We start from the raw sequence: 24,753 nt of genomic DNA, 5'->3' as shown, positions 1-24,753 counted from the left end.
AAGGTGATTCCAAGGACAGTTTTGAAATAAACCATGAGTCCTGCAGAGACGCAGTGAATGAAGGCTTCTGATGGAAGAATCAGGCACATACGTATGTTATAAAAGCTTCACAGTTGCTTCCAAAAGTCATCTTGTATCATGGAGCACTTTATCCCAATATTTTAATATTAAAGAAGCAAGTATAAGCAAAAACACATACACAATAAGCAAATTCATATTTTTGGCTATTTTTAACACTCACATTTCATTTGATGAGTCTTTTTGGGTAAGAGTGAGTCAGAAATGTTAAAGTACAAATGAGTATATGGAAGATAATTTTGAAATATGACTTAGTTTTTGATGAAAGATTATGACAAATGTCTATTGTTGTGTGACAGGCACCAGCGAACCATCAGCTAGTGAAACATCTAAAGCTCTAAGCAGGGAATCGACAACAACCCAGGCCAAGTCAGGTGAGGAGTGGTTGATGGTCAAAGGAATCCTGGCTATATTTTAGCAAAGGAGTTAAGATAACTGTATGAAGATATGGTGTAAATCAGTTAAAACTGGGAAAAAGTATTTTTGTAATAAAAGCCATACTGTAAGTGCAATTAGTAAATGTATATGTGTGTATGTGTATGTGTGTATATATACACACATAGAAATGTGTATATATATGTATATCTGTATATACACATGCGTATATGTGTATGTATAATATAAAATCTGGATCTACATTTGTACATTTTCTAAAAGCACTCATTCAGCATAATATGGAACTTTTTAAAGAGTAGTCTTTGTCACAGATCATTGGGAAGCCCAGGTCAGAACTAGGTTCTGGGGCCAAAATGTGGCATTTGGCTTCTGGATCTTCTGTCATCCAATGGGGTGGCCTGGTACAAGTCACTTCACCTTATGTCTGATAAATGGGAAGGAAAATACTCCCAGCCTTTGAAGGTTTATATGAGGTTAAAAGTGCAAGTACAATTGGGCAATTTTTACATGTCCATTTCCTCTCTATCAGTAGTTACAGGAGGCCCTACCACCCACACCCCTCCTGGGGAAGAGGGCAGCACACCCCAGAGACTAAGCACTGGAGCTACACACCCAGCAAACCCAGGTGAGTAAAGACAGCCACTTGTAGTGTCTACAAGTGGATGCAAATATCAAAGTTCATCAGCCGCTGGAAAAATCGTTTTAGAAGTGTTCAAAAAGATCCAAAGTTTAACCTTAGCCAGTCTTCTACCTTGGGAGAAATGCTAGGCTTTAGAGTCCCCAATACTGTGTTTTTTAGGTACAACTGGTGAATCAGTGGGAACAACCACACAGTCAGGCAGAAGTACACCCAGACCATCCACCCCTGGAGCCACCAGCTCTGCACCAGCAGGCAAGAAAGAGTCTACTTGGGGGACCGTGGTGGGACTGACATCAGCTGTTTGTTCCAAAATAGGATGGTTAGAGGAAGGCTAGGGAATTGCATTGTAGGAAATAATGAGGAGAATGTAGGAAATAATTAGAAGAATGCATCTAAGGAAAGCACCCAGAGGACCATATTTTAAGACGCATTCTTGTCATACATGGTAATGAGAACCTATAATCCCAGGATTAGGAAGATAGAGACAGGACCATCTACATTGATGGCTCTTAAGCCAACCAACCAACCAACCACCATCAATGACAACAACATCATTCTTCTTCCCACAGGAACCAGTGGAGGAGCAGATTCAGCCACCACCACAGCTGCTCATGAGAACACAGCTGGAAGAGCAGGTATGGAAGGACCTCAGCCCAGGGTGGGATCTAAATGGTAGACATCTGAGCTGTGTGGTCAAATGTTATTGAGACATATTTTAATGCGATGAGTAACTGACCATAGTTCCCTGCTTTTGGTCATTTGCCTTGAGAAAGATGATAAGCTATCATGAAGTGTATGACATCTACACATCCACTTTGTAAAATGAAGAAAAGAATGAATATGCCAGGTCACCTGCACAAGGATCCTTCCCTTTATGTTTTCTTAACCTGCCCTTTTTATTTTCCTCACATGACAAATACCAGGTACACCTGGGGTGTCATCTGGAGCAACCACTGGAAGTGGAGAGGGCAGTACCTCTGGTGAGACAGGCACCCGAGCCACAGCTTCTGGTAAGTTCTGACAGCGTGTACTGGATGCTGCCCTCGCTTCCCCATGTGTACTCTTGTGGCAGGCGCTGGTCTATAAAATCAGCCACTGACTGAGAGTAAACTACAGGGATAAGCAGAGTCTATTTCACTTTCCTATTAGGAAAATGTTCAAGTATTCACAGTCATGTCCGGAGTAGCGTGTACACTCCCCTAACCACCCAGTCTGTCCTCGCTTCCAGGAACCACGGCCCTGTCTGCAGGCCCTAGCTCAGCCCACCCTGGAACCGCTACTGGACCTGTTGAAACCTCTGCTGGACCTGCCATAACCTCTGGCAGCTACAGATCAGGTGGATTTTCAGGTCAATGGAGTATGGGAGCATCGCTATGTGTTTATCTGTTGATCCTGATGAGTCAGAGCTGTAGAAAGGGAGCCTGATTCCTGAGCAAACTTCAACACGTAGCAGCGGCGAACTGTAATAGATGGTATTTCTATAATTGCATACAAATGTCAGGATTCCTGAACGGACTTAGGAGCCATAATGAGGCCGGTGCTTCTGCTCTAGAGCTGAGTCTTTGAACTTGGGACCATGGTTTGTGGTGTGTATGTATATGTTTCTACAGATACACACACATACAATATCAATTATAGAATATACACACTATAATATATATATATATATATACATATATATATATATAAATTTTACTGTCCCTGGGGCTTGAACTCAGGACCTGGGCACTGTCCCTGAACTTTATTTGCTTAAGGCTGATGCTCTACTACTTGAGTCACAGCTCTATTTTTGTCCTTCCTTTGAGAAAAATCTCAGACTGTCCTGCCAGGGCTGACTTTGAATTACAATCCTCAGATCTCAGCCTCCTGAGTAGCTAAGATTAGACGCATGAGCCACTGACACCCAGAAGCATAAACGTATTTTAAAGCCTCTGTTGGTTCCAATGTGTAGTGCAGGTCAGACCCTGTAGGCTCCAATTCATAAATATGAAGGAAGTAGTTATCATGAATAGTCTAACTTTCATGTGCAAGTGAGTAAGCACTCGCTGGGATTCTAAGGATCATACAAGATGACATGATCAGGTTTTGGAAAGATTAAGACAGAAATGGTAGGTCTCTACAAATCAATGAAAGACGCTGTGAAAGCAAATCAGCACAATGTCTACAACCACATCAAAATTATGTCTCTTCCTCATTTGTTTTGTAAGGCACCACTGGACGATCTGCTGAGACAACCGTATCCTCAAGCCATGAGCTGACTCCATCTGTAAGCAATTCAGGTGAGTGGAAGACATCACAGAGGGTTGAGGACTGGTTGAAATCAAGATACAAAAAGTGGTCATTGTAAAAATAATGCTGCCTGGCACCAATGGCTCATGCCTATAACCCTACCTCCTCAGGAGGCTGAGATTTGAAGGTCAGGGTTCAAAACCAGCCTGAGCAGGAAAGACCGCGAGTCTCTTACCTGCAATTAATCAGCACAAAGCTGGAAGTAGAGCTATGGCTCACGTGTTAGAGTGCCAGCCTAAGGGACAGTGCCCGGGCCTTGAATTTAAGCTCCAGTACCAGCACACACACACACACACACACACACACACACACACACACACACACACACACACACACAATGCAATTACCAACAATTTGTAAAGTTTATTTTCAACATAGTGTGTAGTGAGTATTACTGCTGCATTTGTTCACCCTTTGTCCTTCCATTTCTGTACCTCCCCTTACCATCCCAAAGATAGATAAACAAACAAGGAAAAAAAACTCTGTTTCCTTTTCCTGGCGTTCATTTCAATAAATATTATTTTGTATGATCAGATGCACATAACTATTGCACTTATATGGTCCTCTCCTAAGAGTATCCTCTGGTCTCATTGTGCGTGAATGCTGAGACCTGTATAATTTATCATATCCTAGTGTACTCTGTTTTCTTACTATCCAGTGTGTTTACTTGTAGATTAATTGGCACATTTTAGCTACCACAAGTGAGGGAAACCACTTTGCTTAATATAATTTTTTCCTTACAAATGGGGCAATGCCATTCTTTCTGATGGAAGCATAGAATTCCATTGTGTACATATACCACATTTTCTTGATCCATTCATCCATTGAGGAACATATGGGCTGATTACACATCTTGACTATGGTAAATACTGCAGTGAACATGGTTGTGCTGGTGGCTTTAGTCAAGTAGGGAAGCACACACAGGGACCCTGATGATAGTACTACATTTTACTATCAAATTCCTTTGGTGTTTTCTCAGGCTCTGCTAGCACTTCAGTTCCCATCTTGTCCACAGCTGGAACTATAGGCAGCACAGCAGTCCCAAGCCCTGGCCTCACGACCACTGTGGGCAGAGCAGGTAAACTCAATGTGGTACAATGTGCACTGGGCCCAGGCAAACAACTTGTTTGAGAAATGGTGTGCATATTTTCCCCCAAATACTTTATCGGACATATGCTTTGTAAGGATTAAAATGTTACCTGTAGTCTTTTCATGACCTATTTATGTTCTGACCACCTTGAGAATCAAAAACTGTCAGGCAGTTCTTCAATCATGTATTTTTTTAACTTTTCAGAGACAACTGGAGATGAGAATAACGAGGAACCAGTTTTCATAGAAGGTGAGACCAAGCAATGAGGCAATGCTTTATGCCACAGGGTGTTTCCCCAGGCAGTCCTCCATTACACGTAAGGAGCAACCTAACCCTCCATAGTTCACCCTCATAGAGAGGGGCCACATATTACAGATGTCCAAGACAGCAAAGAGCTTTCCAGAAAACAAAAAGATTCTATGTCAAAAAAAGTATCAGGGATGTAGATATTTGCTACTCTGGAATGTCTGAATTTTGCTCCAATATATGCTTTACAATTTATCTTTAGTTATCACAGTTTTGTGTATGATGAATCAGCATGCATTTAGCAAACATTGAGAGATCTCTAATCTAGCAGAGGCAAAATTAGAACTATTAGAACCCAGATTCCTAAGGCTCCAGTCGAGATGTTGTCTCTACATTCTGTGATCAGTGTTAGAGCTCACACCTTACAAAACCCTCTGAGAAGACGCTTTTCCTTGGGCATCATGGAATAAAGCTTAATTCTTGTCACTCACAACCAGGGTATTGTTATTCTTTACACATAGATGATGTGGTTGAATCCAAGGCAGTTTTATTACATGCTGACACCTGCAGTCAATGAACACTTTTGTGATAACTGCTATGCTATGTGTTTGCTGATGCCTCTGCTGTGGTTAAGGTGTTGACTATACTCCACTGTGACCCTACAGTACTTTCCCTAGACATTGGAGTTGAAAATGTGATCTCTAGACCAGAAGTATGGCCACCTCCATGGAGCTGGTTAGAGTTCCATTTATGCTACACCTCTGTCTGGATCACAATTTGATCAACATCAGCAGGCATAAGCGACCTAGTCCTGTAGGCCACTGGTGATCTTCAAAGCCGAGAACCCCTGCTCTCTTCAGTCTTTCTGGGCTTCACCTCCAGCTTTCCATTTAGGATATATACCATGCAGAACTAGTATCTTCCATCTAGTAATGAAAACCTTGAGTTTTGTATGACTTTTCCCCTTCCATTTTAAATTACACATTTCACCATTGGTTGTGTAGTGCAGTTCAACAAGGTTTTATAAGAGTTTCCATTTTGAATTACACATTTGCCATTTATCATAAGGTGAGCATCTATTCAGTCTTACTGGAAACTTTACCAAATTAGTCATTTGCCACAGATGGATTGGAAAGCAGCTTTTCAATGGTGCTGCTTCCTGGCCTCAACTGTTGGAGTTCAGCTCTAAGACTTGACTGTGATTAGATGGATGACCTGTCTTGGGTGTTTCAGCCATATTTCATCAATGAGAAGAAGAATATATTCTGTGAAATGGGGTTATCTTAAGAAAAAAATAAGACAAATTTAATTTGTGTGCTTTGATTCATTACTTATCTATATCTATCTATATGCTTTTTAATCAGTCATGACTAAAGGCACCACAGTACCCACACCTAGTGTTGAGAAAGGAAGCACACCCAGGGAACTGTACCCAGGAGCCACAAGTCCAGGAAATTCAGGTGAGTCACTATAAGCATTTAGGTGCTCTTTAAATAAGTGGAAGCATCTAAACAGGTAAGTTGATGAATGAGCAAAGGAAACATACAAGACGGTTGCATTTTTTAAAAATTTGAACTTTTTGGAACTTGCTTGTGTTGGAACTACTGCTGCTGTGTTTTTCAGGTACAAGAGAGTCAGTGGGAGCAAGCTCAGCATCAGGTCTGACCAGCACATCTGGACCCTCAGCCACCCTGGTCTCCAGCTCTACACACCCTGAAGGCAAGGCAGAGCCAGGGGCTATGATGAGGTCTAAAAAGTTTTGACAAGACCCAAGAAATGGTCATAAAATTAGAGTAATGTGCTGCAAAACAATATCATCCCTAGAATGATAATAAGATAAAGAGGCCAAAATGTCCTGTAAAGAATATTTAGTAAGTATCCATTTACATGAACTAATCACTCTTCTTCTTCCTATTAGAAACTAGTGGAGGAGCAAAAGCAGCTACCACCAGCAGAGTCTCCAGCAGGAGCACATCTGGAAGGACAGGTATGGAAAAAGCTCAAGTGACATGGGATCCGGGCAGGAGACCAAAGCACTTTATACTCAACATCTAGTCAGAGACACATTGCTTGGGGAAGTGGGGGAGCATCCTAGCATTGTCACTGATATAATTCCAAGGCTAAGAAGATCATAATACATCAACAGGCATTTTGTAGACCCAATATTGCAATAGAGGATGTGTGGCACATAGGAAGTGTCAAGGGGAATATATATATATATATATTTCTGTACTTCACTGGATATTGGATACATTGAAAATCACATAGGTTCACATAGGATGAAAAGACAAAAAAGTGAGGCAAGAATGAAGTGAAGAGAGTTTTGAACTGAATTATAGAAGACATTAAAGGAGGGAGCTGATTCAGTGCTGACTAGTGAATGTGTAATAAAGAAGGAACATCTTACTGGAAGTAACACATAATCAGGGTTATATGCTTCAGAAGTTAACGCAGAAGTGATACCATCATTTCCTTGAGAACAAACAGGTGTATTTCCTGGTAAACACCATGAAAGGATCTAACTTGATGTGATCTTAGGCTGATCAACTTTTTCATGCTTAATATCAGCCACTCCTGAATCTCTATCTGGAACAACCCATGAGTCTTCAGAAGGCAGTACCCCTGAAAACGTAGCCACTGGAGCCACAGGTGTAGGTAAGTATAGATGGGCTGCTGGTGAGTGATAAGCATTTGCCATCCATGCCATCCCACTTCAAGTGATGTTGAATAGAGTCAAGCTCCAACTGGTATTAGAGTATAAGACTAAAAAGAGTTGGAAGAACTGTGTCTTTTCTTTTCTCTAACTCCCAGCGAGTCATAGTAACATACAAACCTTCCCCAAAATCCCAACCTTCTCTTGGATCTAGGAAGCACAGCATTGTCTGCTGGTCCCACCACTGTTAGCCCTGGAGCCTCTACTGGACCAACCACCATCTCTGGTGGCCGAAGCTCAGGTAAGAATAAGAGAGGTATCAAATGTACTTTACTTGTACCTTGCATCTGAGGGTAGAAGTCAAAGGACAATTAAAGATACTATAGTTAAGGGAATCAAACAGTTTATCAGGAAATATTGGTAGGTCTGTTATAGTATATTCTATAATGCTGTCCAGTTGTTAGCATTCCTAAGGTATGGTGGCCATGATCAGTTCAGGAGTCTGGGGCTTTGAGCTTCTGAGGCTGTAGGGGCAGGGTGGGAACATGGTTTGTATTCTGTCAAGAAAAGGAAACCACAGGGCACATTCCTGCAGAGTTAACTTCAGAGTCCTCCATAGGGAACCTAGAGCCCTTGGCAGAAGGGCCAGGCATAAGAACTCCATGAACAATCACATGTATTCTCAGTGTACTGTCTGCTTTCAGAAACACTAAGCTCAGTTTTTAGATATTAAACAAGTAACTGAAAAACAAATGTGTTTGTATTCAACAAGTAAGTAAGCACACCCAGGGATCCTAATGAGAGTGTTACGCTAAACTATCAATGTCCTATGGTAACAAGGGCATGAATATTAGTGACAGTTAATCAGAGAGCCATGTAATTTGTTATTGAGATTCTTCCTCTATCTCTCCCTCTTCCTTCTTCCTCCTCTTCTTGCTTCTTCCTTCTTTCTTCTTCCTTCTTTCTTTTCTTCTTCTTCTTCCTTCTCCTTTTCCTCTTTCGCCTCCTCCTTTCCTCCTCTTTCTTCCTCCTTTTTCCTTCTCCCTTCTTGTGTGCTGGTCTTGAGGCTTGAACTCAGGGACTAGATGCTATCCCTGAGCATTTTTGCCCACAGCTAGCACTCTATCACTTGAACCACAGCTCCAGTTCTGGTTTTTGTAATTAGTTGGAGACTCTCACAGACTTTCCAGCCCAGGCTGGCTTCAAACTATGATCAGCTGTCGCCTCAAGTAGGTAGGATTTCAGGTATGAGCAACTGACTCCCAGCTTGCCATTTACTTTTATAGAATTGTTCAAAGCATCTGTCAGTCAGTGGAGGAAAATTTACAGTTAGTCCTTGATCAAAGAGAGGAATGAGCCAGGCACTGGTGGCTCACGCCTGTAATCCTAGCTCCTTATCCTTAAGGGGATAAGACCTGAGGATCACAGTTTGAAGCCAGCCTGGACAGAAAAGGCCCCTGAGACTCTTATCTTCAATAAACTACTCAAAAAAGCCTGGAGTTGTGTTGTGACTCAAGTAGTAGAGCACTAGCCTTAAGCACAAAGAAGCTCAGGGACAGCACCCAGACCAAGTTCAAGCCCCACAACCAACAACAAAAAAGAGAGAGAAATGATAGACATGAGCTGTGATATCAATTCTGGGGCTTGAGTTTGACTCTAAGACTTGGCTGTTAATTAGCTGGATGAACTGGAGCAGACCTCTCAGCCACATTCCATATATACTGTATAAACAGCACCATGTAAGGGAAAATGAGTTGATTATAGTAAGTGTGTCATTTACATATTATATAAATTATTGGTTTGTGTATATGTATGTCCATGCATGTGCACCAATCCTGGGACTTGAACTCAGACTCAGGGCTTGGGCACTGTCCTTGAGATTTTTTCCTCAAGGTTAGTGCTTTATCACTTGAGCCACAGCTATACTTAGGCTTTTTCAGCTCTTTTAGGGGGAGTTTACTAGAAATAAGAATCTCACAGACTTTCCTGCTCAGGCTAGATTTGAATTGTGATCTTCACATCTCAAAGCCTAGTGTTCTTGAAAGTAGATAGGATTACAGGTATGAGCCACAGACATCCAGCTATATAATTTTTTTTATCGGTAGAAACAGAAGGTCCTACCACACCCACACCCAGTGTTCAGGAAAGCAGCACGCACACAGGACAGCATAGCACCAGAGCAACAAGCCCAGGAAACCCAGGTGAGTCACCATAGCCTTTTGTTTACTAACATCAAAACATAAGTGATATAAACATACAAGAAGTTGCAAATTTAATGACTATTCCATCATCCCCTTTTGCTAGCATGAAATGATACTGCTGCTACTGTATTTTTAGGTACAGTGGGAGGGTCAGTGGGAACATTTGTCAGAAACAGGCAGAAACACCTGGCCCATCAGGCACTGGGGCCACAGGCTCTGCATACCCCAGGCAAGAGGACACTTCCTTAAGGGGTTGGGTGGGGCCTGATACAAGCTGTGTCAAGACATGAGGAAAACAATCACGAAATAAGAGGAATGTGACCAAAGGCAACCCTGTAGGAATAAAGAAATGAAATGTCCAGCGAAAATAGTTAGTGAACAATTGTTTCTGTGCATTAAGCACCAGGCTTTTTCCCATTAGTAGAAGAACAGAGGCAGCCATACCAGTGCCCCTCGGAAGAGCACATCTGGAAGGTCAGGCCCCACAGCCCACATGGAGTCCCCACAATAGACATTTGAGTTTGTCCTCCAGATTTAGTCAGAGAAACAGTTATGTGGGGCATCTTGTTATTGTTATTTATGTAACTACAAGATCAGAAACACATCAGCAAATATTTGTGGTGTAGCTAATGTTATGTATGATACTGTGTGGCACGTGGGAAACAGAAGGGAAAGCATCTATGTTCACCCACGTTTATTTTGGAACCATTGGAAAATAAATGGAGGCAAAGAGAAAATCGAAAGCAAGGCAGGAATGAAGTAGATCACTTGCAATCTGAATCTAAGAATATTTTCAAGAAGACAGGAGTTCATTCAGGGTTGGATATTGAATAATGCACATGATTTACTCCATTATGAGGGAAGAACATCTTAATGGAACAATCTGAGTTGTGTGATTTGCTTAGATTAAGGATTTAACGAGAAAGTAGTATTTCTAGGTAGAAACAGCCATTTCTTCCAAGTTTAAAGCAAGTGTAGCTCATGGAGCTCCCATGAAAGCACCTAATGTTATGTGATCTTTGGATGATCATTTTTCTGTGATCAATATCAGGAACCTCTGGAGCAGCAGCTGGAACAAGCCCGGGAGCTGCAGGTGGTAGCACCTCTGGAGAAGCAGGCACCGGAGCCACAGCTCCTGGTAAGCTCATCCAGCTGGACAAGAGACCTTAACGGTCCTCAACCATTCCATTTCGAAGCTCATATGGGTCTGTAAAAAACATTAACCTTAGCTGCTATTGGAACACAGGGTTGGGGAGAGATGAAGGAATTATGTCTTTCTCTTTTTCTTTTTTTGAAACTGCCAAATCACGGCTGAAGTATCATGCACCCTTTTACCCAGCCTTCCAACATGCTCTTAGTTCTAGGAACCACAACAGTGTTTTCTGGTCCCACGGCTACCAGTCCTGGAGCTTCTGCTCAATCAGCCACAAGCTCAGCTAGCAGCAGATCAGGTAAGGACAAATGGACAAATGCAATGGAGCCCGCATGTCTGTCCCCTTACTTGTGCCTGGAAGCTGAGGTACAATGGAAAGGGGTTTTAAGACTGGAATAATCCATCCAGACTTCAGCCGGGAACAAGGATGGATCTATATCAGAGAGTGTTCTATAGTAACGGACATTGGGTAATGTCTGATTGTTAGAATACCTACGGTATAATGACTTCAGGAATCGCGTCTTTTGATCTTCTTGGGCCCAAATGTGGGAGGACACAGGTTTTGCCATCCTCTCACCAAAAGAAACCCACTGGAGACATTCAGTATAACTAAATAATCCTTCACACTGTACCTTGATCTTTGGCAGAATGTTGCAGGCTAAGTATTTTATAAAGGATCTGAAATTGGGCTGGGAAGGTGGCTCCGTGGTAGAATGCTTGCCTTGTATGCCTGAGGCCCTGGGTTTGATTCCTCAGCACCACATAAGCAGAAAAAGCCGGAAGTGGTGCTGTGGCTCAAGTGGTAGAGCTCTAGCATTGAGCTGAAGAGCTGAGGGACAGCGCCCAGGCCCAGAGTTTAGGCCCCACGACCGGACCCAAAAAAACAAAACAACCTTAAAGGAGCTGAAATTTTCAGTGTGCAGCTCAATTTCCAAAGCCCTAGGCTCAAATTTTGGAATATTCATCCAGTTGGATACAAATAAGATGATTTAACACATGAGTAGGTAGATCCTCAGACACAGGAATTCTAATGATTGGCCACATGTTTACTAGTAATGTGTGGAGTAAGTCTGAAATGGAGAAGTGTACATAAATATGTACAAGATATCTAAAAGCAGAGTATACCATAATTTATTTTTCCCTAACAAAGAAACTGATTGGTTATGTTCGCTTTGACAGGGACCACAGAATTAACCATTGGAGAAACAACTAAATCCCCAAGCAGTGAGCCAACACCATCTGGTAAAAAGTCAGGTGAGTAGAGCAGAGAGCTCAAAGTAGGGGTCTTCTTATTGAAGGAAAGAGTCATACATTCCAACTCTCCTAATGGATGAAGTCCTAGATAGACTAGGACAAGCAGAAGAATGTTAGTTTTGCTTTTATTGCAATTTCCACATGAAATATTAAATAAAATTGCAATAAAACAAAATTAAAGAACTCTAAGAAGAAAGTCTGTATCTATTACGTCTACCAGATAGATAGATAGATAGATAGATATCTGCAGATAGATATCTTTCCTCACTACTACTAGGGACAGACCAGGTAACCTAAGTGTAAAGCAGAGCATGCTGGTCCCTGCCAAACAGTGGATTTCACAAATGCCACTTATAGTATTTTTTCTAAATGTAGCATCAGACCTATTTTTATAAACATTAAAATGTACTATCTTAGCTGGACAATGGTAGCTCATATCTATAATCCTTGCTATTCAGAAGGCTATTCTGCCAGCCCAGGCAGAAAAGTCCACAAGACTCTTCTCTCCAATTACCTACCAAAAAGCTACTTTAATAAGCTTGTTGCCCATTAAGTGTGCTCACAGACCAAATATAGGTGGTCTGTTCAATAAATGAAGAAAACATATAAGAAAATTGCAATTTTGGCTTGAATTCTCCCCCTGTCCCCTTGTAGAACTAGCATATATTCAAAACACAGCTGTGGCATGTTCTTTTTTTCAGGTACAACAGGAGAATCCATAACATCAACCTCAGACTCAGGGAGGAAAAGTACACCTGGCCCATCAGGCACTGGGGCCACCAGCTCTGCATACCTCACAGGCAAGGCAGAACCTCCTGAGTGGTTATGGTGGGGGCAATACAATCTAGGGCAAGAGGCAGTAAGTGATGTGAGAAATCAGGGAAATGTGCATGGAGATAACACTCTCAGAATGAATACCATGCAGAAACTAGAAATGTCCTATAAGAAGTATTTAGTAAGTAATCATTTACGTGCATTAAGCACTATTCTTCTGCCCATTAGAAACTAGCAGAGGAGCAGAAACATTCACCACCCAAACATCTGGTGGGAGCACATCTGGAAGGACAGGTATGGAAAGAGCTCTAGTGACATGGGATCCGATTTGGAGACAGAGGTTCTTGGTGCTCAAGGTTTAGTCAGACACACAGTTGTTTGGGGAAGTGGGAGAGCATCATAGCATTGTACTAGTATAATTACACAGACAAATGCATCCGAAGTTATTAGTGTGTACCTAATACCACATTAGATGTTGTGTGGAATATAGGAAATGTAGAGGAGCTTATCCGTCTCCTTACTTAAGTTTATTTGGGGAGCATGAAATACATTCACGTAGGCTAAAATGGCCAAATAAAAAGCAAGGTAGGAATGGAGTGGAACTGAATCAGAAAACTTATAAAGACGGGAGCCCATTCAGTATGGAATAACCAACAAGGAACCTAATTTATAATATTTTATAAAGGAAGAGCGTCTTCAAGGAATTAGCACATATCAGAATTACATGCATTACCATAAGAACATTTATAGGTAGATAAACCTCGTCCGACAAGGTAAAGCAAGAATATTTCATGATACTTCCAGGAAGGAATCTAGCTTTATGTCATCTCAGGCTGATAAGAGCTTTTCCCTAATCATTATCAGACACCCCTGGGGCACCATCTGGAGCAACTTCTGGAGCTGCAGGAGGCACCACCTCTGGAGAAGTAGGCACAGGAGCCACAGCTTCTGGTAAGTTCCTTCCACATCTGGCTGGATGTGAGATCTCAACAGATCCCACCCTTGCCATCCTACAGGAAGCAGTGTTCTGTAGGGTGGGTTCTAATTTGTATTAGAGTATGAGGGTGAGAAAATAGGAGGAATTGTCTTCCACTGAAATACCCAAGTATTCACGTGGGTGCAGAAATAACATGTACATTGTCAAAACCTCTCAACGTGTTCTTGATCCTAGGAAGCACAGCAGTGCCTCCAAGTTCCACCACTGCGAGTCCTGGAACCTCCCCCAGACCAGCCACAACCTCAGCTAGGGACAGATCAGGTGAGGAAAAGGGAGAAATTAAATGTAGCCTGCATATGTGTCCCCTTTCTGGTCGTTGGAAGTTGGTGTGCAATGGAAGGGAATTTTAGGGCTAGAGTAGCAGAGTGCAGACTTCACCGGGTGGCGGTGATAGGTGTGAGTTAGATGGCATGCTATCACATTGCTCAGTTGTTAGCATCTATCATTGTCACACTCTTCCATGATGATTTCAGGATCCATGTCTTTGGCCTTCTGCATTTGTAGGTATGGGCTGGTACATGGTGAACCATTAGGGTCAGCAAAAGAATCCTCTAGAGTCAATTTCCCAGAACTAAACAAAGCCTTGCACTGAACTTAGGCTGGTGGCAGAAGTGCCAGCCATATAGAGTTTATAAAGGATCACAAGGTATTTTTTTCTAATGTATGGTGCTAGGCTCATCTTTAAAATATGGAACAAATATTTCAGGTTTTAAGTACTGAAATACCGAACAAAATTAAGATACTGACCAAAACTCATGCAAAACTGAAAAACAACTAAAACAAAACTTAAAAAGCTCATGCCTAGCTACTCAGGAGGCTGAGATCTGAGGACTGAGACTCAAAGCCAGCTTGGTAAGTCTGTGAGACTCATATCTCTTAAGGAAGCACCAAAAGAGCCAGAAATGGAACTGTGGCTCAAATGGTAGCGTGCCACTCTTGAACAAAAAAAGTGCTCAGGAACAGCACTCAGGCCCTGAGTTTAAGCCCCAGAAGCAGCACGCACGCGCGCACACACACACACACACACACACAACCTATTTGTATTCAATAGTGAAGAAAGCACATAGTTATCATTAGGATATACCATACATTACTATCAAGTTCTAACAGATCGATTAAAATGGAGAAATATAAATAAATACTTAGAAGATACTTGAAAGCAGAAGCAATGTGATGGTTTGATTTACTTTGACCATCTTAATTCATGTTCCTATTCACTTTACCAGGGACCACAGGAGCAGGAGTGGGTGAAACAACTCAATCTCCAAGCAGTAAAGCAGCAACACCTGAGTCAGGTGAGCAGAGGATCATGTTCAAAGGTGTGTCTTTAATTGTAAAGTAGAATCATGCATCAGAACCATTAAAAAAAAACACAATTCCAGACAAAATTGTATGAAGGCCTAATTGTCACACCGATGCATAAGGGTGTTTACATAAAAATGCAATAAAACAGGTCAAAATATAAAATAATATTAGTTAAAAAAAATTAGGGAACTGAAAGAAAGCAAATTCCTTGATTCTGTGTTTCATCAGAGGAAAAGGTTAGACAGTCAGGTCATCATTGGTCGGGAAGCTGGCACGGGTTTTACGTGAGAAATTCCCTTGGTGTTTTCTCAGGCTCTTCTGGCACTTCTGCTCCCATTGCTTCCACAGCTAGAACGACAGGCTCTACCACTGTCCTACACCCTGGTCTCACCACTCTTGGAGATAGAGCAGGTAAACTAAGTGTGGAACAGTGTGTACTGGTGTCAGGTGTACTTGTATGTGGTTATACTGTAATATCTTTGGTCCTTTTACAAGTTACCATCAAAACTGTATAGAATTCTTAATTATATGCTTTAACCACCTTGGCACGGTCTTCAGAGAAGATGAGAATACTCTTCCATAGAGGGGAGGGAATGTTCGATTCCATTGGGTGTGTCCTCAGGCGGTCTTTCATTGTGTCTCAGGAATAACCTTATTCTCTGTGGTTCAGCCTCAGATACAGTGGCCAAGTGTCAAAGCTGTCCAAGTCAGCAGAGAGAGAATTTCAGGTCATACTATGATTACTATGCCAATAAAAGGTTAAGTCTATAGGCGTTTGGGTACTCTTAAAATTTCTGAGTTTTCCTCCAATATGTGCTTCATAGTTCAGTTTTTGTTACCACCATCTATGAACATTTGCATGCACTGAGAAAATAATGCCAGCTCTCTGAAGTTAACACAGGCAAGATTAGAACACAGAATCTGAAATCCTAGAGCTATTTTTCTAAGTTCTGTGATCAGGGTCGAAGCTCACATTCTACGAAAACCAATGAGAAAACATTTCTCTTTGCACATCATTGACTAAGATTGAACTCTTGTCACTCAGGAATAGGATATTGTTCTGGAAACAGGTAATGTGAAATAAAATAAGCTAGTTTGAGTTTCCTGATGATACTTGTGCAAACAAATAGTTTTAGTGCCCCTCATGTCTTTTTCCTTGCATCCTTTTGCCTCTGTACAGTCAAATACACTGTACTAAATTTCTGCAGTCCTGATGCTACATTATGTGTTCTAATTGTTCTTTCTGGAGCACCACCACCTCTAGAAAACTTGTTAAATTTGCCCATTTCTACCCACTCCGGGTCTAGAGTCACAAACTGGTAAAGACCAGCAGATGTATGTGAACAAATCCTATTGACAATTGGCACTCTTCAAGTAGTGAACTCTTTCTCTCTCATTTCCATTCCTTCTAGATTTCACATTCAACTTGAACCCTAGGAAACATGCCATGCAGAATGAATTTCCAAATATGTAACTATTCAGAAATAGGGAAATTGAAGCTAATACCTTACATACATTAACTAAAACTTGAAATGTGTATGGTTTTTCTTTTTTAAAGTATACGTATGATGTTCAAAATAGCCATCAGCTTAGCCATAGATACACTGAGAAGTGCAAGCTATGAAACCAGTTCTGGGGCTCAATGATTTGACATTGATACCTGGACTTTGGTGTTGATCAACTGAATGACTTACAGAAGATTCTCAACCTTTTGATAATGGAAAGGAAAACTGTCCTATGTGATGTGACTATCATAAGGAGAAGGAGTTGATTGTAATGAAGACATTTTTGCACCATTCCTGGGGCTTGGACTCTCCCTGGGTGCTGTCCTTGAGCTTTTATGCTCAAATTTAGCACCCTACCACTTGAACCACAGCCCTACTTCCAGCTTTTTGGTGGTTGATTGGGTATAAGAGTCTCATAGGCTTTCCTGTTCAATCTGGCTCCAAACTGAGATCCTCAGATCTCAGCCTCCTGAGTAGCTAGGATTATAGGTGTGAGCCACCAGAGCCCAGCTTAGAGCATTTAAAAAGTGTATATATATATATACACACATATATATATATAATTTTTGTTATATAAATAGATTTAGTTATAAGTCTATATTTTATAATTATATATACCATAATTTTTTTAAAATCAGTCACAACAGAAATACCCACCACCCCAACACCAAGTACTGAGACATCCCAGGGGCCAGGCACAGGAGCCACAAACCCAGGAGGTTCAGGTGAGTCACCGCAAGTATTTGGAGTGCCAAATAAATGGGTATAAACATCAAAACATGTAGATTGTTAGAAACAAAAAAGAAAAACCAACAACATGATTACATTTTTGATTTTACTCTCTCACTACCCGGTTTCAGAAGTAGTCTATGTTGACACCACTTCCCCTGTATTTTTCAGGTACAACCAGAAAACCTGTGGGACCAACCACAGGATCAGGCCGGGCGAGCACACCTGGACCCTCGGCCACTGGGACCACCAGCTCTGCAAACAGAGCAGGCAAGACAGCATCACGCTAGGGGCTATGGTGGGAGCTAATAAGTTTTGGCAAAAAAACCCCAAGACATGCTCATGGAATCGGGGGAATGTGAGCAAAGGGAACATGATAAGAACTAATACTTTGATGAACTAGAACTGTCTTGCACAAATACTTAGTAAATAACTAATGATATGACTTATTCTTCTTTGCATTAGGAACTAGTCGGGGAAGAGATGCAGCCACCACCGGAGCGCTTCGGGACAGCACATCTGGAAGGACAGGTATGGAATGAGTGTGGGATGCAGGCAGCAGACACTAGGGCTTTGTCTGAACTATTAGTCAGAGGTGATGCTGGGGGACATGCTAATGTTATTTATAAAATTACAATATTAGATGATCGTATATTCATCAGATACCTGTGTACCCAGTACTGCACTAGATGTTATAGAGCATATAGGAAATAGGAGAATGCACTTCTGTGCTTGACTTTTGTTTGGAAACAGAAATTATACTCACATCAGAGGAAAACACAAAATAAAAAACACCTTAGGAACTAGTAGAATGCCTAAACCTCACCTACTAAAAGGTATCTTATTATTATTTACTCTTTCCTGCTATTTTTTAGATCTTCTTTTGGACAGACACTTCACTGTTATTCCTTTAGTACACACTGTAGACATTTTTTGTAAGTCTATATTTAAAGTATGATTTCCCGACTAGATGTGGTATCAATTATCATAAGTGAGACTAATTTAACTGTAAAGCAATAGGCTAAATTTCTTAATGATGAATAGGTGTTAGTGAATGTATTGTCTTTATCATGTAGATGAATAAAGGTAGATATATTCCATCTAAAAAAAAACACCTTAGGAATGAAGTGGAGAAAATAATGAACTCAACTTGGGAGTTGAAGATAAGAAGAAATCCCTCCACATTGAATAAAGAGTAATATACCTGACTATGCCAAGGGAAATAGCACATAATCAGAGTCATGTGAAATTCAGAATTGACATGAAAGTGATGCTGATAATCTAGGTAGATACACCATTTCTGAAAAGACAAAGCATGAGTATTTTATAGTCCATCCATGAAAAGATCTAGCTTTATGTGATCTTAGACTGATAAGTTTTCCCTGATCAACAACAGGCCCACCTGAAGAAGCATCTGGAACCAGCCCTAGAGCTACAGGAGGCAGCACCACTGGAGAAGCAGGCCCTGGAGCCACAGCTTCTGGTAAGTTCCTCCTGTCTGTTCCACCTTGTCACCCGACTTTGAATGATCATCTGCAGTCAGCCTGCAATCAGGATGAGAGGACAAGGCTGAGGAGAACTTAAGGAACTGCCTTTTGCCTCTTTCTGAAACTCCCACGTACTCACACAAATGGCAGGAGTACCTGACACACTCTTCCCGACATCTCATCCTGCTCTTTGTTCTAGGGACCACAACAGCGTCTGCAGGATCCATTACTGCCAGCCTTGGAGCCTCAGCTAGACCAGCCACAACTTCTGGTAGCAGCAGATCAGGTGAGGAGAAGTGGTAAACCAGATGGAGCATGTGAATGACATGATCCATTCATTAGACCTGGAATTTGGTGTAGAATGAATGACTCAAAAGAGACAGTGCTTTCACAGGTAGCAGCCATAGTTCTGAGGGGATAGAGTGTGTTCTGTAAAGTTGTCCAGTTGTTAGACTCAGTAAAGGTGTCCTCCCTCCTTTCTTTGTGCTGGCACTAGGGCTTGAACTTGGCTGGGTGCTGTCCCTGAGCTTTTTTTGCTCAAGATTAGCTTTGTACCACTCAAGCCACAGCTCCAGTTCCAACTCTTTGATGGTTAATTGGAGATGAGTCTTATAGACATTCCTGCCCAAGCTGGCTTTGAACTGTGATCCTTAGCTCTCAACCTCCTGAATAGTTAGGATTGCCCTAACTAACACACTAATGCCCACTGTGTTTGAGCTTTTAAAGCTATACGTGTAGAGTGGGGACATGATCTGCTGTCCTGTCAGCAAAAGTAATCCACTAGACATTCAAGTACAAGCAAAGAATACTTCACATGGAACCTAGGCCTCTGGCAGGAGGAACAGGCACATTTATGTTATAAAGGATCTGAGTTTTTCCAAAGTAAAACCCAGTTTCCAAAGGACTAGGCTCAAATTTAGCAATATTCAACAAGTGTGATAAATCATCTTACTTGTTTTCAACAAGTAGATCATCAGACTCAGAAATTCTAGTGATGGGGCCACATTTTACTGTGAATACGTTGAAAGAGTGAGTCAGAAAAAGAGAAATGTGAATAAACACATAAGTGTGAATGAATATATAAATGTAAAATATGAATGTGAATGGATAACTAACTGTGCGTGGGTATATTTAAAAGTTCAGAGGAGCATGATTTGTTTTTCTGATCCTGGGGGTTGAATTCAAGCCCTGGGTACTATCCTTGAGCTTTCCACTCAAGGTTAGCATTCTACCACTTGAGCCACACCTCTAGTCTAGTATTTGGTGATTTATTGGAGATAAGAGCTGTAAGGGCTGGCTTTAAACCATGATCCTGAAATCTCAGCCTCCTTAGAAGCTAGGATTACAGGCGTGAGCCACCAGTGCCCGGCTTAAGGGAGGAGCATCCATGGGTCACTTTGTCAGAGACCACAGGGCCATTCATTGGTGAAACAACTAGGTTCCCAGCCAGTGAACCAGCACCATCTGAAGACAAATTGGGTGAGCAATGGAGGATGTTCAGATATGATACACTTTATTGACTGATGTGTCAGAACTCTTTTTAAAGCAGAATATCTGAGAACAATATAGGTAGGCCTAGGTGACAACAGAAGGAATGTATACTATATCTCTGGGAAAAAAGGCAATAAAATAAAACTAAATAGCAACAAAATGTTATCAAGACAACAGTGTAGCGAGTTCTGCAGAGAGTCTTTGGATTCCTTTATTCTGTTTTCAACCACTGTATCGTTGTTCATGTGTACCTTAGGTGAGAATTTCCTTTGGTGTTTTCTCAGGTTCTACTGGAACTCCTCTTCCCCTCTCTTCCATGGCTGCATCTACAAGCAGCATACCTGTTCAGAGCCCTGGTCTCACCAGCACTGGGGGTACAGCAGGTAAACTGTGTAACAAACTAAATCCTTCCCAGTCAAGCAGCTGATGTCAGAAATGCTGTGCCTATCTACATTGTCAAATATGGTATCAGGTTTATTCTTTGTAAGGATTAAAATTTATCTTCAGGGCTGGGAAGGTGGCTCAGTGGTAGAGCACTTGCCTTGCATGCATGAGGCCCTGGGTTCGATTCCTCAGCACCACATAAGCAAAAAGAAAAAAGCCAGAAGTGGCCCTGTGGCTCAAGTGGTAGAGCTGAAGAGCTGGGGGACAGGCCCAGGCCCAGAGTTCAGGCCCCACGACCAGATTCCCCCCCCAAAAAAATTATCTTCAGCCTTTTCACAGATTACTTTGGTGGTATTTGCAATTTTACAATAATATGCTCTGATTCTCCTGAGAGTCAGAGGTCACCCTACTGTCTTTCAGTCAGGATTTTCTTTCTTATTTGCCTTTTCGGAGACAGCTGGAGAGTCACCAGCTGTAACCACAGCAACAAATAATGCAGATACAAATGACACAGTCTTCAGAGAAGTTGAGGACAAGCAATGGGTCAATGTTCTATTCTATGGGGATTTTCCCAGGCCTCCATTGCACCCCGAGGTCACAAATTGATAGAATGGCATCTGGCAGGCATAAGAGAACAAGTTCTCTTGGTAAATGATGCTCTTCAAAGCCGAGAACCTCAGCTCTCTCATTTCCACTCTTCTTGGATTCCCTGCCCAGATCGCATGTTAGGATACATACAAAGCAGTGTGAACATCAAAAACAATTACTCAGGAGCAGAAGGAATCAAAGTAGGACCTGACAAATACTGAATACATTGAGTTTTGTAAGCTTTCCCTTTTTAAAATCCATTTTTGTCCTGTTACTTTTCTAGTGTTATTCAAAGCATCAATCAGGTTATAACTGAAATTTTACAAAAGTAGTCTTTTGCTCTGGACTATTTGAGAAGCCCAGAATGTGGTGTGGATGCTGAGCCTGAACCACTAGCGTGCTGTGACTCCTGACTTGGTGCTGACCCCTGCTGACCTGGAGCAGGGCTCTCAGACATCCTTCATGCATGGAGAGAATAGCATGGAGCGCCTAAGAGGATGCTCATTGGTGAGCTGAGGGGAGGGTGATCACATGACATCTTTGTTTTCTCAGTGGGAACCAGCAGTCCCCCTCTTGCCACACCTGCTGCTGAGGAAGTCAGCACAGCCAGGGCAGCAGGCACTGGGGCCACAAGCCCAGGACACTCAGGTGAGTCACCACAGGTACTTGGGGCCCAATTGATGAGTATGCTTATCAAAACAGGCAGGTTGTGTGATCAATGATGAAGACATACTCGGAGATTTCCATTTCACTTGAATCTCCCACTATGCCCATCATAAATCTAGCTTGTGTTGGAAGCCTTGCTGCTGTATTTTTCAGGTACAACAAGAGAGTCAGTGGGAGCAAGCTCAGCATCAGGCCGGACCAGCACACCTGGACCCTCAGCCACCAGGGCCCCCAGCTCTGCACACCCCACAGGTAAGACCGAACCATACTGGGGGTGATTGTGTGTTCTAACACAAGTTTTGAGAAAATGAGTAAAGGTGATTGTATAGTCAGGGAAATGTGACCAAAGACAGCATGGTAGGAATGAATGACATTCACTAAATAACTCCTCATAAGCCTGAAGCACTATTCCTGTTCCCATTAGGAACTAGTGGCAGAGCAGTTACAGCCACCACCGGAGCCCCTGGGGACATCACATCTGGAAGGACAGGTATGGAATGAACATAACACACCATGGGGGCCGAAAGAAGACACATGAACACTTTGTGCTCAAGATTTGGCCAGATATAGTTACCTAGAATGTACCAATCTTGTTAATCTAATGACAAGGATCAGAATCTCATCAACAGATAATTGTTGTGTACCTAATATTGTGTTAGATGCTGTGTATGATATAGGAAAATGTAGCAGAGGGTTTATGTTTTCTTAACTTTATTTATGAATCTTTGAAAATCATATTCATATATGATGTAAAGGTAAAATAAAATGAAAGGTAGAATGGATGTGTTCTGAAGATTCAGCTTGTGTTAAAGAAGAAAAACTATGCAGTGCTTCCTATTGAATCTTCTACCATAGTGTTACCTACATATACTATTATGAATGAAGATTATTTTAATATAATCTCCACAAAATGAAAACCACGTGATGTGTAGAGGTCAAGAATCCAAAACAATAGTGCTATTCATAGGTAAATAACACCCATATCTGCAAGGGTAAATCAAGAACACTGCATAGAATGGAAAGGACGCTTCAGAGATGTACTTTAAAAGTTAGCAATGACCAGAAATGGGGATGGAGGGGAGGGAAAAGAGGAGAGAAGAGCCATCGCCACCCAAAATATTCACTTACTTTGTATTCTTTGTATTTCCTTGTCAACTATTTTAGCTATTTTGTAGAACATTCCAGTTAGACATATCATATTTAATATTATACCTATTGGTTTTTACTGCCATGTGTAGTATTTGTGCTATGAGCATTAATTTTTTTTTACTATGTGTTAGAAGGTGTTTTGTAATGTTGCCAATAGCTTCAAGAATAAACAATGTGATGCCATGATTATTTCAGGAGCCCTCTCTTGGAGCTTCTGAAGCTACAGGGTGTGTGTGTGTGTGTGTGTGTGTGTGTGTGTGTGTGTGTGTGTGTGTGTGTGTGTGTGTGTGTATAAATATAATCCACTAAAGACATACTCCTAATATAAGTAATGAATCTTTCTCACTAAATGTAGGTCTTTGACATAAGATAGTCTTAAAGACTCAGAACTTTTAAAAATAAAAAATATAGAAATCACCAATATTCGGTAAAGTATCAAAATATGCAGCCATGTTTCCAAGGGAATAATAGGTTCCAATTTTGAAATATTAAAAGAGTATGATAAAGAACTTTATTTGACTCTAGCTAATCCAACACAGGCTTTTTAATGATAGTAATTCACCTTAACACCAATGTCCTCAAAGAAGGATTCAGGAAGGAAACATGTAATTGAATATATGAAATACATTTAAATTCAGCGTGTTCCATGGTTTGTTGCACTTTCTCAAATATCTGACTCATGCATGGGGACTGTTGACTTTGAAGGGACCCCCGGGCTCTTCACTGCTGAAACAACTGGATCCTCACACAGAGAGCCAGCAACACCTGAGGACAAGTCAGGGAAGAAGATGTTCAGCAGTTGCGCCTTTTCATCCAAGACATCATGTTTCATAGGACTCAGCTTATTTGACAACTGACTGAGATAAACGTGTCCACACCTAGATGACACAGTATGAGTGCAAACACATGATTTTTTTTAAATGCAACAAAAGCAAAACCAAGTATTGGATAAAGTTGTATTCTAACAATGCTGTAAGGAGCTCTAGGAAAAGAGTTTACAGATACTTTTTTTGTAGTTTCCATATTACGAATTATAACACATTGTTTCTATTGCTGGGAACGTGCCTATGGATTGTAGATGAGAAGTGCCTTTGTTTTTCCTCAGGCTCCACTGGAAGTTCTGTTCCCATCGTGTCCACAGCTAGAACGACAGGCAGCACAGCAGTCGCGAGCCCTGGCCTCACCAGCACTGTGAGCAGAGCAGGTAAACTCAGTGTGACACAGGTGCACTGGTCACAGTCTACTTGCAAGTTTCAGAAGTGCCATTCACATGTGTTTCCACATGCTGTGTCAGATGTGCTCATTACATAGATTGAAATATGTCTTTATTCCTATTACAAATCACTGTCATGATGTATATAAAGATAGACATGCATGCCTTTGTCCCCTAAAGTGTCAGTGGAGGTCATACCTTTCTTTTTTATTTTTATTGTGAAAATACCGTACAGAGGGGTTACAATTACATGGGCAAGATAATGAGTACATTTCTTAGAAAGCATTGTAGCTCCTCCTTTGTTTCCCCTTCCCATCCCTTCCCATCCTTCCCCCACTCCCCCAGTCCTTCTCTCCCCCGCCCCTCCCCCACCAAAGTTGTGAAGTTCATTTTCGACATAACGACTTGTACATCTCATTGTTGCAATGGGTCCACCTGTATCCCTATTTAAACGATTTGTTTTTT

The 24,753-nt window shown here is 41.6% G+C and overlaps 1 protein-coding gene across 1 annotated transcript in view; it reads left to right on the top strand.

The window, feature by feature from the left end:
- The window catches only part of LOC105987466 (mucin-12-like), a 98,614-nt gene that overhangs the window by 33,016 nt on the left and 40,845 nt on the right, over positions 1–24,753 (top strand). The window contains exons 28-47 of the mRNA XM_013018724.1: positions 1,684–1,749; positions 6,363–6,398; positions 6,658–6,726; positions 7,607–7,693; positions 10,645–10,731; positions 10,933–11,044; positions 11,926–12,000; positions 12,702–12,859; positions 13,003–13,068; positions 13,946–14,032; positions 14,998–15,066; positions 15,389–15,487; positions 17,482–17,580; positions 17,776–17,841; positions 18,707–18,793; positions 18,997–19,083; positions 20,573–20,671; positions 21,813–21,908; positions 22,080–22,178; positions 22,351–22,416. Coding sequence (XP_012874178.1) covers positions 1,684–1,749; positions 6,363–6,398; positions 6,658–6,726; positions 7,607–7,693; positions 10,645–10,731; positions 10,933–11,044; positions 11,926–12,000; positions 12,702–12,859; positions 13,003–13,068; positions 13,946–14,032; positions 14,998–15,066; positions 15,389–15,487; positions 17,482–17,580; positions 17,776–17,841; positions 18,707–18,793; positions 18,997–19,083; positions 20,573–20,671; positions 21,813–21,908; positions 22,080–22,178; positions 22,351–22,416 — 1,710 coding nt within the window. The remainder of the gene's footprint in view (positions 1–1,683; positions 1,750–6,362; positions 6,399–6,657; positions 6,727–7,606; positions 7,694–10,644; positions 10,732–10,932; positions 11,045–11,925; positions 12,001–12,701; positions 12,860–13,002; positions 13,069–13,945; positions 14,033–14,997; positions 15,067–15,388; positions 15,488–17,481; positions 17,581–17,775; positions 17,842–18,706; positions 18,794–18,996; positions 19,084–20,572; positions 20,672–21,812; positions 21,909–22,079; positions 22,179–22,350; positions 22,417–24,753) is intronic.

This window comes from Dipodomys ordii, unplaced genomic scaffold (assembly GCF_000151885.1).
Source record: "Dipodomys ordii isolate 6190 unplaced genomic scaffold, Dord_2.0 Scaffold42, whole genome shotgun sequence".
NCBI lineage: Eukaryota > Metazoa > Chordata > Mammalia > Rodentia > Heteromyidae > Dipodomys > Dipodomys ordii.
The sequence above is the reverse complement of the archived record's forward strand: the minus strand, read 5'-3'. Positions and strand labels throughout refer to the sequence as shown.